This window comes from Plecotus auritus, assembly GCF_963455305.1.
Source record: "Plecotus auritus genome assembly, chromosome: X".
Lineage (NCBI taxonomy): Eukaryota > Metazoa > Chordata > Mammalia > Chiroptera > Vespertilionidae > Plecotus > Plecotus auritus.
This window is the reverse complement of record NC_137784.1, coordinates 68,973,413-68,988,878: the sequence shown is the minus strand read 5'-3', so window position 1 is coordinate 68,988,878 and position 15,466 is coordinate 68,973,413. Positions and strand designations below refer to the sequence as shown.

The 15,466-nt window shown below is 39.1% G+C and overlaps 1 protein-coding gene across 1 annotated transcript in view; it reads right to left on the bottom strand.

Moving 5' to 3' along the window:
- Window positions 1-1,150: 1,150 nt before the first annotated feature.
- Window positions 1,151-15,466, bottom strand: part of FAM133A (family with sequence similarity 133 member A) — a 73,365-nt gene continuing 59,049 nt past the window's right edge. The window contains exon 3 of the mRNA XM_080652375.1: window positions 1,151-4,127. Coding sequence (XP_080508501.1) covers window positions 3,297-4,025 — 729 coding nt within the window. The 5' untranslated portion in view covers window positions 4,026-4,127 and the 3' untranslated portion in view covers window positions 1,151-3,296. The remainder of the gene's footprint in view (window positions 4,128-15,466) is intronic.

Here is a 15,466-nt window from a genome sequence, read left to right as displayed (position 1 = left end):
GACTAAACAGGAAATAACTACAGAGTTACAATGTCAAAGGTACAACTTTCTCAAGATAAATTTATAATAAACAAAGGAACTATCATATCACAAGATATAAAACCAGAACCTCAAATTTTATTCATTCTTCTTATGTCCAAGCTAATCCTTTTACAGCCTGAGATGTTTCAAATTCTTCTTTTTGTGCTTGCAATTACATTCTTAATATAAATTATATTGATGGTTGTCCTTTCCCATCTACTTTCTTATTGACTTTTTTACTGCTTCCCTTTCCACAAAGTTAGTTGAATGTTATGGCTAAAGGTATTATTCTTATGTGCTAAACACATAAAGCACATTTTAGTGTTTTTCATGTAAGGGAAAATTATTTTACATTCAATATGGAGGCTACATATTAAATGATCACCTGAATCTATTTAGCCTATTGTTCTCTACATATGTCCATATCACTTTTCTGTACCATATACCAATGACTTACATCTAAAAAACAGGAATCCTCTTCTTCAAAAAGTCATCATGAGAGCTTTTTAAAATGTCCTTCCCAAAACCTTTCCTGGAAGATTGTTTTGGCTATAATCAGAGGAATAATGAAGCTTTACTTCCTAGTCTGTCAGTATTGCTGATAACATGACATATTATGCTAGACCAGTGGTCGGCAAACTGCAGCTCGCGAGCCACATGCGGCACGCGAGCCATGGTTTGCCGCTCTGTTGACTAATGAGTTTGCCCACTACTGCCTTAGGGAAAAACACTTAAAAACATTTTAATAATGTACTAATGTCTTTAACCTGAAGTCAAAACTTCTGGGTAAGGGTAATGCCTTACGTAGTGATCAGCAAACTCATTAGTCAACAGAGTGGCAAACCGCGGCTCGCGAGCCGCATGTGGCTCGCGAGTCACAGTTTGCCGACTACTGTGCTAGACTATTTTCTTCTCCAGCCATTAAATAAATAACGATGCAAATGAAATAGCATTTCCTTATACTATGCATAAATGGTCACCTCTGAACAACTGCAGACCACAGGGAGATGTGATAGAAGATGTGAGTTATTTTATGTAAATAATGAAATAAACATTCTAGAGCTCTATGTTGTTAGATTAGGTGATGAGTGCCGTGGTATCAAAAAATACCCAAAATCTCAGTGGCTTAACACATAGCAATTTATTTCTCACTCTAAAAACATTCACTGCAAGTCCATCAGCTCTTCAGGGCAGGTACCTTATAAACAGTGACTTAGAGACCCAGATTGCATCCATCTTATAGGTATGTCATTAGGAGCACATTGCTTTCAGGTCACCATGGCAAGTAAAGAGAGAGCTGGAGGATCCATGCAGGACTTTTTATGGCTCCACTATAGAAAGGACACCACTTCTGTTTACAATCTCTCTGCAAACCCTCTGCTAGAAGTAGTCAAATGGCATTGCCTAACTACAATGGTCTGGGAAGTGATGAGAGCTCATTTGATAAGTTGTTAATGTCTTTGCCACTTTCCACAAATGATATAAGCTTTTTCATATTTTAATGAACAACAATTTTTGAAAAACTCTATATGGATACAAAATATCCCTTAAATATAATAAATTTATCAGCTTGTAGATATATATATTAGGAAACACATGTTATGAAGCTTCAATGTTATCTAACATGTTATTACATTTATAATTTTTCAAGAAACTTACTGAGAGATTTTGTTATTTCCACTCCAAAAATTTGAGGAGCCAATATGTTATTTACCTACTAGATGTTTTCTATTTTTATAATAGTTTTGCTTGTGATTCAAGGGACCAGACACAAAATCGGCAATTAAAAAAAAATAGCTATTGACTCTCATCATGCCAAAATATTTTGTACATAGAACATTACAATTGGCCCATCTCCTGTAATAGGTATTTTTTGAAACATCAATTTATAAATCATATTACTCTGATATATAAAAATGTAAAGTAAAAATAATTTTCAACTCATTTCAGCATTAGTGGTTAACATGAATCAGCAACAGAAATGAGGCACGGATTCTTAGTAAAATATGACATAGGAAGATCAATGATATAATTATCTCCCAAATTCATCTCTTATTTTAATTCACTAGTAATGCTTAAGACAACAAACTTTAAAACAGCATATTTACTAAAATTGTGGCAGTAGTTTTATATAACAAGACACACCATATACTAGAGGTCTGGCACTCAACTTGCTTACAGTAAACCAGCTTCAATATGAAGGCATTAAATATTTTTTAAAAACCTTCTTTTTTTACATGCTAAATATTTTGGCAGGTGTGAAATTAAACACAGTAATGAAATTAATATAGTAAGAGTAAGAAATTACAAACTTGAAACTTGTATTTTAAGCATAAATCATATAAAAAGGAGTACCGTTTATATAGAATATCTGTGGATAATCAAAAATTAATTGTATAAAACATGCAAAATATTTCAGAATCTTTATTAATCAAAAAATACCAGTGTCTATTTAAAATGATTCCCCTCCAATTGGTATCAAAGATAATGCAAATCATGTAACATTCTAATGCTAAATTCTATTCAGTACTGTTGAATTAGAGGTAAATTTCATGGAATTGGGGGCTTACTTATACTGTTAAGTTGTTGTTTTTCTTGTTCACTTGAAGCAGCATACAACAACATACCAGAATTTCATTAAGTAAGAAAAGAATGGCTGCTGCACTGGCAAAAATAGAATGTGTAAGGATCAAAGGCACACTACTCAGCTAGCCAAAGTGATAACAAACTCTTCCCCCCCACCACCACAAGCCCTTTCCCCATGTAAATAAAAGTTTATTAAGGAGAAAAATGAAATAAATTAAACTTATCTTCAAAATTAAGGATTTTGAGACATCAATGTTTAGTCCATGCTTCAAAAATGTCAATTATGTTTGTCTGGATCTTTCGGATTATGTTTAAACATATACCCAAGTTAGATAACTTTAAAATTAGATATATTTCTGTCATAAATATTATCTAAAACATTTTACTTTAATTCCAACCATTTTAACCACTAGTATGACAACAGGGTTTCAGGTGTCAGAGTAAACACTGGAAGGAAAAACACACAAACAAAATCCTATATATAAGCCACAGGCAATAATTATGGCCCTTTCTGACACAGTGGCATTTGACTGGAAATTCAAAGTCCAGGAATAATTCTTTAACACAGGGAAACTCATGCATTTTGGTAAATGGGCCCTAACATTCACAACTGGATTTTCTTTTAGGCCTTGCTTTTTAAATAGAGAAATCTTGCTTTATTTCATCTTCATGTTATCCTGACTTGTGACTTAACTCGACTTCTTTTTCTTCTTCTTACTGTGTTTCTTGTGATGTTTCTTTTTCTTCTTCCTTGCTTTTTCCATTATTTGTTCTTGCTCTTCATGTCTTCTCTTCTTCTTTGCTTGGACCTCCTCTTCATAATCTGATTCTGATGAGGACTCTGATGATAGAGGTTTATCCTCAGGGTGAGTCTTCTTTCTTTTTTTGCTGACACTTCTAATATACTTTTCTTTCTCTGTTTCATCCTTTGACTTCTTTTTCTTTTTTCCAGATTCCTTGCTTTCTGATTCAGATTCATATGTAGAGCTTTCTGATGATTTGTGTGAACGCTTCTTCTTTTTCTTTCTCTTTTTCCCTCGTTTCTTTTTCTCAACCTCATAATCTGAAGAACTGCTGGAAGAATCAGAATTTGATGAAGAAGATGAAGACTGACAAGATTTCTTCTTTTTCCTTTTCTTTCGTTCTCTTTTTCTGGACGAACCCTCATTTCCACTTAATGCTTTCTCCCTGGTTTGCTCTAGTTCTTTCTTCCAATTCTCATTCATTTTTTCTTCAAATTCTGCCAATGCTTTGGAGCCTTTCTTTTTACTTTCTATTTTTTTCTTCACTTCTTCCCAGGTGGGCCTTGGTCGATTCAGATAATCTTGTATTGTTGGGCCTACAGGTTGAGATGGGCCCCTCCATCTGGCCATTGCTATAGGATTCATATAGGCTACCCGATTATCTCGTTTTCCCATGGTGCCTAATGGTCACAGAGCAGACTCTCAGTTGCTAAGGTGAATAAGGTTAGACGCACTCCTTAAGTTCTTCATTTGCTGGTATACCAAGTGGGCTCTATTCTGTGAGAGAAGCAGATGGAATGATTATAAAGCAGCTTTAATATAAGACAAAATAAATACATAAGCTTAACTGTCCACTGCTATCACATCTTACAGTAGAAATTTTCAAAATCTTAAACCTTAGAAACAACAAATATACATATTTAAGATTTTTGCATATTTTAGACATTGTGGTACAAATAAACATGAAGTGTTTTATATAACTCATGTGAGATTCTGTTATCTAAAATGTTTAGTAAGTATTTCCTTTTATATTGTATAATACATACCTTTTTTTTTCCTTCTTTGATTCTGCCTTATATGGTATGAGAAGAAAGACAAATTTTTATTGCAAAATTCTGTACCAGGCAAATCTTTCCAACTTATAAAAGTGCAGCACTATCTACTCCATTCTTTGACAGCACTCTAGAAATTCAGATACACCTGAACAAAATTTTTCTGCCTCAACTTTCACATCCAATCCATTACTAAATCCGGTTGTGTAAATCTCCACAATAGGTCTCAGATCCATTCACTTATCTCCATATATACTGTTATCAAGTTAATCCAGGAACTATCATCTCTCACTTAGGTTATTAATCTCTAGTATCTACTGAGTGTTTATTTTCTGCCAGAGACTGGTTAGTGTTTTGCAATGGATTATCTCATTCAATCTCTAGACTAATACTATGAGGTTGATTCTATTATTGTTCTTAACTCACAGATGGAGAAACTCAGGCTTAGAGAATTTTAATAACTTAATAACTAGAGAATTTTAGTTACTTACATAAAGTAACAGCTAATAAATGGCAGAACCAGAATTTAAACCAAAGCAGCCAGACCCCAAACCCTTCACACCTAACCCAACACTATATTGCCTCCTTATATAAATCTCTACCCTTACTCCTTTCCCATTCCAGTCCCACACCACAATCAGAAAGATCTTAAAATACTACAGTGGCTTTACATTTTAATAATATCAAACCCAGACTCTTATAAAGGTCCTATATGACCTGTCCTGCTTATTTCTCTTACTTTCACCTAGGGTCACTCACCACTTTTCTCAATTCTATCTTCTCTAGTCTTCTCTTGCTTTCTGAAATATGCTAGCTTAGCCTTCGTAGCCAGTTCCACATCATCCTTCATGTATCAGTATAAATGTCAATTCATCAGAAAGGCAACAATTAAGTTGAACTACATACATTGCCAATTATAGAAAACAAAAACAGTCAAATACCAGCACTTTCATATGGCTCAATCTTATACTAAAGTAGGTTGCCTCTGTATTTACCACTTATACTCATTATTCTGTATCCCAGTTACTTGTTTACTTTATTGATAGCACTTAGTAAATTGGTGGTTATTTTATTTCTCTGATTATTTGGATGTGTGTTGTGTTTGTGTACCCACCACTAAATATAAGGCCAAGAAGGGTAAAGGCCATGTTTGATCTGTTTTATTCACCATGGTGTTCCCAGTATCTGCACTATACTAACTACTCAATAAATATTTGCTCAATAATTACAAAATAAATGGATAGATGGATGGATAACTCTGGGGGTATGGGCATTCAGAAAAGCCTATTGGAGTTGCTGATGTCTATGTAGGAATTGAAGGATAAACAGTTTACCCAAGAAATGAGAAATGGAGGACATTCAAGGCAGAGAAAACAATATGTGAAAAATGACAAGGATCTAAAAAAAAACACACACCATGTATTTAGTGTTGATGGAGCCTAGAGGTCAATCTGGCAGTGGCATGAGGTGAAGCTGTATAGACAGGAACTAGCTTGATCATGGAGGCCATCTCAGGTTATTTTAAAATCTTAGATTTTGTCCTGTAGTTGTCAAGAAACCAATAAAGTCTTTTAAATAGAAGGGAAAGATGTTTAGCCATATCATGGATTTTTCTGTCAGTGTCAATCTAGAGACTCTAACCTTTTAAGTCAATCAAACATACCCACCTCTCATAAACTCAATGCCTCAGATATTAGAGTGGCTCTTGGTGATAGTTTCCTACATTTCATTGCTATGCTTGCTCTTATTCTTCCTCCCCTTCAGTTCTATCCATCTCTTCTTAGGTTTTTCTGACTTTTAAAAATTGATTTATTATTTATTTTTCCTTAAATTTTTAATGTTGACAGTATTGTAAATGCCCCCCCATTCACCCCACCCCATTTGCCCACCACCCCCAACTTGACCCTCACCACACTATTGTCTGCATCCATAGACTATGATGCATATATCTTCTTTAATTATTCCCTTCAACTTCCTTTATCCAGTCCACCCACCACCCTTCCCTCTGATATTTGTCAGTCTGTTCCATGTATCCATACCTCTGGTTCTATTTTGCTCATCAATTTACTTTGTTCATTAGATTCCACATATTATGAAGATCATAAGGAATTTGTCTTTCTCTGACTGGCTTATTTCATTTAGCATAATAATTTCCAGGTCCATTCATGCTGCCAAAAGGGTAAGAATCCCTTCTTTCTTGCAGCAGCATAGCATTCCATTGTGAAAGCATACCTCAACTTTTTTATCCACTCATCTACTGATGGGCACTTGAGCTGTTTTTAGGTATTGGCTATTGTAAATAATGCTGCTATGAAATAGGGGTGCATACACCTTTCTGACTGGTGTTTTTGGATTTTTAGGATATATAAACCCAGAAGTGGGATCACTGGGTCAAAAGGCAGTTGCATTTTTAATTTTTTGAGGAAACTCTATACTGTTTTCCACTGTGGCGACACTAGTCTGCATTCCCACCGAGTGGGGAAAGAGCTCCCTTTTTTCCACATCCTCGCCAGCATATGTTGTTTGTTGATTTATTGATAGTAGCCACTATGAAAGGTGTGAAGTGATATATCATGTAATGTTAATTTGCATCTCACTGATGATTAGAGATCTTGCACATTTTTTCATGTCTATTGGCCATCTCTATGTCCTCTTTGGAGAAGTGTCTATTCAGATTCTTTGCCCATTTTTCATTAGACTGTCTTCCTGGTGTTGAGTTGTATACATTCTTTATATATTTTGGAGATTAACCACTTATTAAATGAGTCATTGGCGAATATGTTTGCCCATACGATGGGTTCCCTTTTTGTTTTGTCCATGGTTTCTTTTGCTGTGCTTTTTGGTTTGATGTCGCTCCATCTGTTTATTTTTTTCTGTGTTTCCCTTGCCCTTGGAGACATATCAGCAAAAATATTGCTCTGAGATATGTCTGAAATTTTACTGCCTATGCTTTGTGGATTTTTATGTTTTCATGACTTACATTTAAGTCTTTTATCCATTTTGAGCTTATTCTTGTGTATGGTGTAACTTGGTGGCCTAGGTTTATTTTATTGCATTTATCTGCCCAATTTTCCCAATATCATTTATTGAAGAGTCTGTTTTAACTCCATTGTACACTCTTGCCTCCTTTGTCAAATATTAATTGACCATAAAGGTGTGCATTTTCTGGGCTCTTCATTCTGTTCCATTGATCTATATGCCTGTTCTTGTGCCAGTACCAAGCTGTTTTGATAACAGTGGCTTTATAGTATAGTTTGATATCTAGTTTTGTGATCCCTCAAACTTCATTTTTCTTTTATCAAGAATACTAAGGCTATTCAGGGTCTTTTTTGGCTCCATATAAATTTTTGAAATATTTGTTCTAGATCTGCAAAATATGCCATTGGTATTTTAATAGGAATTGTGTTGAATCTATAGATTGCTTTGGGTAGTATGGACATTTTAATGATGTTAATTCTTACAAAACATAAAGATAGTATATGCTTCCACTTGTTTGTATTTCCTCTATTTCTTTCTTCAGTGTCCTATAGTTTTCTAAGTACAGGTCTTTTACCTTCTTAAGTTTATTCCTAAGTATCTTAATTTTTTGTTGCAGTGGTAAAAGGGATTGTTTCCTTAGTTTCTTTTTCTGAGAGTTCATTATTGGTGTATAGAAATGCCATTGATTTCTGGGTGTTAATTTTGTATCCTGCTACTTTGCTGAATTCATTTATTAAATCTAGTATTTTTTTTTTTTTGTGGAGTCTTAGGGATTTCCATGTGCAATATAATGTCAGTTTTATATCTTCCTTTCCAATTTGAATGCCTTTTATTTCTTCTTATCTGATTGCTGTGGCTAGGACTTCAAGCACTATGTTGAATAAAGGTGGTGAAAGGGGACATCCCTGTCTTGTTTCTGATCTTAAGGGAAAGGCTTTCAGTTTTTTCCCCCATCAATTATGATAATTTCAGGTGGAAAGTAAAGATATAAGAAGGTAACTATACTAATGGATGCAGAATTAAAGAAAATTATGTTTTTTGTGCTTTGTTTCTATCATAGAGTAATCAAACATATTCACAGGGTGACAAGAAAGATAGGTTATAAAGAAAAAAGTTTTGAGAAGATAGGAAAGAGAGGGAATAATGGATATTGCAAGACCATAGGGGAAACAGAGAGAAATCAAAGTCACAGGTAGAAGATGCATATTCTTGCAAAACCATAGGCAAAAAAATCAAGAAAGGGTACAGGTTCAGGGTTTTTTCTTGGAGGGGGGAAGTGGAGAGAAAGATAAAAGGAAGAAAGTTGAAGTGTTTTTACACTATAGCCTTAATTTTTACTCAAAGTTATGTGTCCAGGTTGTCTTCTGTGATTAAGGCTGAGGTAGCATAGGAGTTTTGAGACCAATAATTAAAGTTACAGATGGATATAAAAAAATGAAATTGGACCACTTTCTTGTAACATATACAAAAATAAACTCATTAATTCTTTGATTAAAGAATTAAATGGTAGATGTTAAACAAACAAAAAAAATATAGAAAAAACACACAAAGTAAACTCTGATATATTAGGAATATCTTTTTGGATATTTGTCCTCAATCCATGAATACAAAAAAAAAAGGGAATATATCAAACTAAAAAGTTTTTTTTAATATATTTTTTATTGATTTTTTTACAGAGAGGAAGGGAGAGGGATAGAGAGTTAGAAACATTGATGAGAGAGAAACATCGATCAGCTGCCTCATGCACACCTCCTACTGGGGATGTGCCCGCAACCAAGGTTCATGCCCTTGACCGGAATTGAACCTGGGACCCTTCAGTCCGCAGGTCAATGCTCTACCTACTCAGCCAAACTGGTTAGGGCCAAACTAAAAAGTTTTACACAGCAAAGAAAACCATCAACAAAACAAAAAGACAACCTACTAAATGGGAGAAGATATTTGCATGTGATGCATCTGTTAAGGGGTTTATATCCAAAATATCCTATCTAATAAAGAGGGAATATGCTAATTGACCATCACTCTGTCACAAAGATGGCTGCACCCACAGCTGAGGCCAAGTTCCCTTAAGGAGCCTTAAAAAGCAATCAGCAGGGACCTGAGGCTGTGCCCTTCCCCGCCCCCATGGGGCTTGACAGGGGACCTCCGGCCGAGTCCCCCACCCAGCAGGGCTTCACAGGGGACCTCAGGCCGTGCCCCCCACCCTGGCGTCAGGCTGGGGGACCTCAGGCTGGGCCTCCCGCCTTGGCACCAGGCTGGGGGACCTCAGGCCACACCCCCTGCCCAAGCACCGGGCCAGGAAACCTGAGGTTGTGCTCCCCTGCCTGGTGGGGCTTGACAGGGGACCTCAGGCCATGCCCCCCACCCAGCAGGGCTTGCCAGGGGACCTGAGGCTGCACCCTCCCTGCCAGTGGGGCTTGACGGGGGATCTGAGCCTGTGCTCCCCTCCTGGTGCTGGGCCAGGGATCCTGAGGCTGCGCCCCCCCGCCTGGGGGGGCTTGATGGGGGACCTCAGGCCATGCCCCCCACCCAATGGGGCTTGACAGGGGATCTCAGGCCGTGTCCTCCACCTAGCAGGGCTTGATGGGGGACCTCAAGGCATGCCCCCCGCCCCGTCCTGGTGCCAGGCCAGGGGACCTGAGGCTACACCCCCTGCCTGGCAGGGCTTGACAAGGGTGGGACTGGCTGGGTCTGGATCTAGCCCAATGCGTGGGGGTGGCCGGGTCTAAGTTTCACATGATTTTGAGGCACATGTGGGTTGTCAGGGACTTGACCCTGGGTCCCCCTTTTAATGTGCACAAATTTCATGCACCGGGCCACTAGTACTGTATAAAGAACTTATACAATATAACACACACAAAACAAACAGAAACAAATAAAAAAAATGGGCACAGGATTTGAATACACATTTCTCCTATGAGGACATACAGATGTACAATATCACTGACCATCAGAGAAATGCAAATGAAATCTACCAAAAAAAAAAAAAAAAAAAGACAGAAAAGAAAACTACAGTGGATATCCCCTCAGCTGTCAGAATGGCTTTCATCAGTAAATCCACAAATAACAAGTGTTGGCGAGGATGTGGGAAGAAGGCAATCCTCATACACTCTTGGGACTGTAAATAGGTGCAACCACTATGGAAAACAGTATGGAGATTCCTCCAAAAATTAAAGCTAGAGCTGCCCTAATATTCAGCATTTCCACTTCTGAGTATTTATCTGAAAAAACAAAAACACTAATTTAAAAGATTAAGCACTTCTATGTTCATTGCAGCGCTACTAGTAATAGCCAGGATATGGAGGCAATCGAGATACCCATCAACAGATGAATGGATAAAGATGTAGTATGTATGTGCACACACACTCATACACATGCACATACGCACAACTGCACACACATTACTATTATTATTCAGCAATAAAAAGAATGAAATCTTGCCATTTGTGACAACATGGATGGACCTAGAGGGTATTACACTAAGTGAAATAAACTAGAGAAAGATAAATACCATATGATCTCACTTATATGTGGAACCTTCAAAATGAGTAAACAAAATAAAAGAGAAACAGATCCATATGTATAGAGAACAAGCTGATAGCTGCCAAAAGGAATGGGTGGGAGATTAGAATTTAATAATTACTATTAAAAATAAGCTATTGTGATAATGGTTACATAATTAGATAAGAAAATGTTAAAAATTTAAAGTAAAAACCATAAGATTTGGAATAACTTAAGGAGAGAATGCTGACACAAAACCAATGATGTGAGAGGCCTTCAGAACTACAGAATCTGTGTTCTTTTCTCATAAGCTAAAGTACACTAAGAGAAGAGAAAAAGTGATACCAATGAAGACTCTTGCTCAAATACTCTGTTTAAAAGTATTTTGGCTTAACTGCTCTTTCTACGCTAGAAGAAAAACTTGATTCTCTGCATCTCTATTTCTTTGCACTATGCTAATCCTATATAATAAAAAAAGTAACATGCAAATTAACCACTACTCCGCAACACCCACAACCACCAGCCATGCCCACCAGCCAATCAGGAGCGAATATGCAAATAAACCCAACCAAGATGGCTACGGCCACAGAGAGCAGGAGGGAGGCTTGGGTTTCCCTGGCAATGGAGGAAGCCAAGCTTTCCGCCTGCCCTTGCCCGCCTAGGCCTCCACTCAAGGCTACAAAGTTTCAGTGATAGAAGATACATAAACCCAAACAGAAATGGCGGCAGCCACGGAGCTGGAAAGAGCAGGAGGCTAGGGTTGCCCCCGGTGATGGAGGAAGCCAAGCTTTCAGCACACCCAGGCCGGCCCAGGCCTCCACTTAAGACTACAAAGTTTCAATTATAGAAGATACATAAATCCCAAAAAAATGGCTGCCACCACAGAGCAAGCAGATGGCTTGGCTCCGCTCCAGGCTACAAAGTTTCAATTGTAGAAGATAAATAAACCCCAGATACCAGGGCCTCCGCTTGGGTCACCGAGGGGCGTGGCCGGCCTGCAAACCACCACAGGCCCCTCACCCAGGCCACCCCACGTCCCAAGGGAACCCCCACCCTGATCTGGGACACCCTTCAGGGCAAACCAGCTGGCCCCCACCTGTTCACCAGGCCTCTATCCTATCTAATAAAAGAGTAATATGCAGATTGACCATCACTCCAACACACAAGATGGCTGTCCCCATGTGGTCAAAGATCCTGCCCCCATGTGGACACAAGATGGCCACCACAAGATGGCCAGCAGGGGAGGGCAGTTGGGAGGGACCAGGCCTGCAAGGGAGGGCAGTTGGGGGCGATCAAGCCTGCAGGGGAGGGCAGTTAGGGGTGACCAAGCCGGCAGAGGAGGGAAGTTGGGGGCAACCGGGCCTGCAGGGAAAGGCAGTTGGGAGGGACCCAGGCCTGCAGGGGAGAGCAGTTGGGGGTGACCAGGCCTGCAGGGGAGAGCAGTTGGGGGGAACCAGGCCTGCAGGGGATGGCAGTTAGGGGTGACCAGGCCTACAGGGGAGGGCAGTTAGGGGCAAACAGGCTGGCTGGGGAGTGGTTAGGGGGTGATCAGGCTGGCAGGCGGAATTGGTTAGGGGCAATCAGGAAGGCAGGCAGGAGAGCAGTTGGGAGCCAGCAGTCCTGGATTGTGAGAGGGATGTCCGACTGCCCGTTTAGGCCCGATCCCACCGGGCCTAAACGGGCAGTCGGACATCCCTCAAGGGGTCCCAGATTGGAGAGGTTGCAGGCTGGGCTGAGGGACACCCCCTCCCCCATGCACAAATTTCATGCACCGGGCCTCTAGTTTTGTATAAAGATGAGATATAAATTGTGACAGCCCTGTTGGTAATCTGGGTCTTATAATAGTTATTTGCTCATTCATTCTTGCAAAAACTCCTTTTTCACGATCATATACAGGGTCTGGCAAAAGTAGGTTTATAATTGTGAGTATGTGAAACAGTTTATTCTTATGTTGTTATTTATTAATTATTGTAGTATTTTCTATATGAACAGCTGTAAACCTCCTATTGCCAACCCCTGCATTATGTGTCAGACACTATGTAATAGGCCATGGAGATTATGGTCTTTTAGTAAAGGTAAATACTCATTACACAAATATCAAACAAATGAGTATTTAATTATATTTGTTATTTGAATGATGAAAGAAAAGTACAGGATGCTATGAAAGGTATAATAAGGGACCTAATTCAAAATGGAAGGTCAACTCTGAGGCACTAACATATAATCTCAGACCTAATAGAGAAATTAGAGCTAGCTAGATGAAGTTAAACAAGATAGAGTAATTTAAAAAGTAAAAGTTGATTGAATGATCTAAGCAGCAGGAATAGCAGATGCTAGGACCCTGGGGTGAAAAGGAAAAGCCAAATAGAATGCAAAATATTCACATTATTATATGGTTGGAAACCAGTCATCATATTAATTTTTCACCTTGAAAGTGATTGTGTCTATGTCATTTTTCATTGAACATGCTCAGGTAAAAGTCAATACGAATTTCAGTTAATTTAAAATATACTTTAATGTTTCACAGTGTAATTTCTATTGTAAATATCACCAAGTCTACCGTGTTTCCCTGAAAATAAGACAGTGTCTTATATTAAATGTTGTCCCCAAAGACACGCTAGGTCTTATTTTCAGGGGATGTCTTATTTTTCCATGAAGAAGAATACGGTACACATTTATTGTTAAATGAAAATAAAGGAAATTTATTACCTGTATATGGTACGGTAGTACGGTAGTTGTCAACACAAACCAGACAAACTGTGAATCCTACAGTATCAAGAATTTATTCATTTATTCAATGACAATCATGTCATCATCTTCTGGAACATCATCATAACAATCCAATTCCTGAATTTCCTGGTGAATTTCTTGTGACTCCATTTCTTTCAGAATCAGTGGACCAAATCTCTCATGTTTAGCAATAGCACTGTCTTTAAATGAGTACTTCTTGTCAAGGTAGCCTGCTGGCAGTGCATTTGCAATGCAACTGTCAGTGATTTTCTCCCATGAATTCTTCACCCAAGTCACAACTTCTTGCAGTTTAGGTTTCACAAAGTTTCCACGCTGATTTCCCTCCATTCTATTTTCAATGTAGTCATTAATTTCCATGCGCACATTGTCTTGGAATGGCTTGTTTATTGCAATATCAAGAGTCTGGAGATAGGCCGTCATTCCTGCGGGAATCATTATCTGATCTATTTTTCTTTCGTGAAGAAATGTCTTCATGTCTTTAGCGCAGTGAGTGCTGGCTGCATCCCAGACTAGCAGACCTCTTTGGCTCCCTCGCATAACAAGCGGCAGCATTAAATCGACCCACTTCCTTATAACTGCTTGTGTGGCCCAGGCTTTTTCAGTTTCAGGAATAAAAACGCCCAAAACACATTCAATCTTTTCCTTCTTGCCCTTAGAAATGATTAAAGGTGGGATTTTAGTGCCATCCAGACGAATTGCCAAAATACAGGAAACACGTGCACTTTCGTAAGCAGTGGAGGGAATGTACACTAAGGAGGCACCCCGCTTTTCAATTGTTGTTTGAGATGATTGGCCCATAAACACTGCAGTTTCATCCATAGCAATCATGTTGGAAAGATTGTATTTAGAGAAGTCAGCATCATCAATAAAGGACTTGAATGCAAGTGCTCGCTTAATAACTTGAGTATCTTCCAACCTAAACAATGTTGTAGATCTTCTTAAAGACAGTTCACTTCGCTGAAGGAAATTATCCAGCCAGTGTTGTGATGCTTTGAAGTCTTCGGGGGCTATGTCAAACTGTGGTGCCATTGCAAGGGCAAATTCTGGAATCTAAGCCCTATTCACAACCAAAGCCTTTGCTCTCCTGTCAACAACCCATTCACAGATCAGGTCTTCCAGCTCGGAAAATAATGGTTGCCGACCTGATCCACACTTGCGCTTTTTAGCATTTCCCTTGTCCACTTGTTCAATGAGGTTACCATACTCTGCTCGCCATTTTTGGACCAATCGGATACTCAACATCTTCTCTTTGCAGAAAGCAGTAAGATTTTGGCCCCAAGAGTCTTCCACAATTCCTTTCTTGTACTCCACAGAGTAGCTTTTTCTTTTTGCGCTCATTTCTAGGGGTAAAAAAAAAAGGAATTGGGGTATCAAGGTGGGGGAGGGGGATCACTCAAAATGACACAGGGGGGATCAGAGGGGGGAATCAAAATGGCACAGGAGAATCAGAGGGGGGATTACCATTTTAGTAACCCCTTTTGATCCTCCTGTGTCATTTTGATTGCCCCCTCTGATACTCCTGTGTCATTTTAAGTGATCCCTCTCCCCCCACCCCTGTGCCACTGAACACCTTCACCAGACATCCCCCCTACCCCTTTATCAGACATTTACCCCCTGGGGCCTGCCTGGGGACTGTCACTGGGCTTGCTGGGGCCTGGATCTGGGCTGGAGCAGGGTCTGCCACTGACTGAGAACCTTCAGTCATCATGAAGGCGGCCGCGAGCATCAGGTAGTGTCACCAGAGACAGACCAGCACTCACCACCTTTGCCACGTCCCGTCCGCTCTAATCCTCCTGTTCTTCTACACGCATCTGTGAAAGTCTCCTCCTCTCTCCC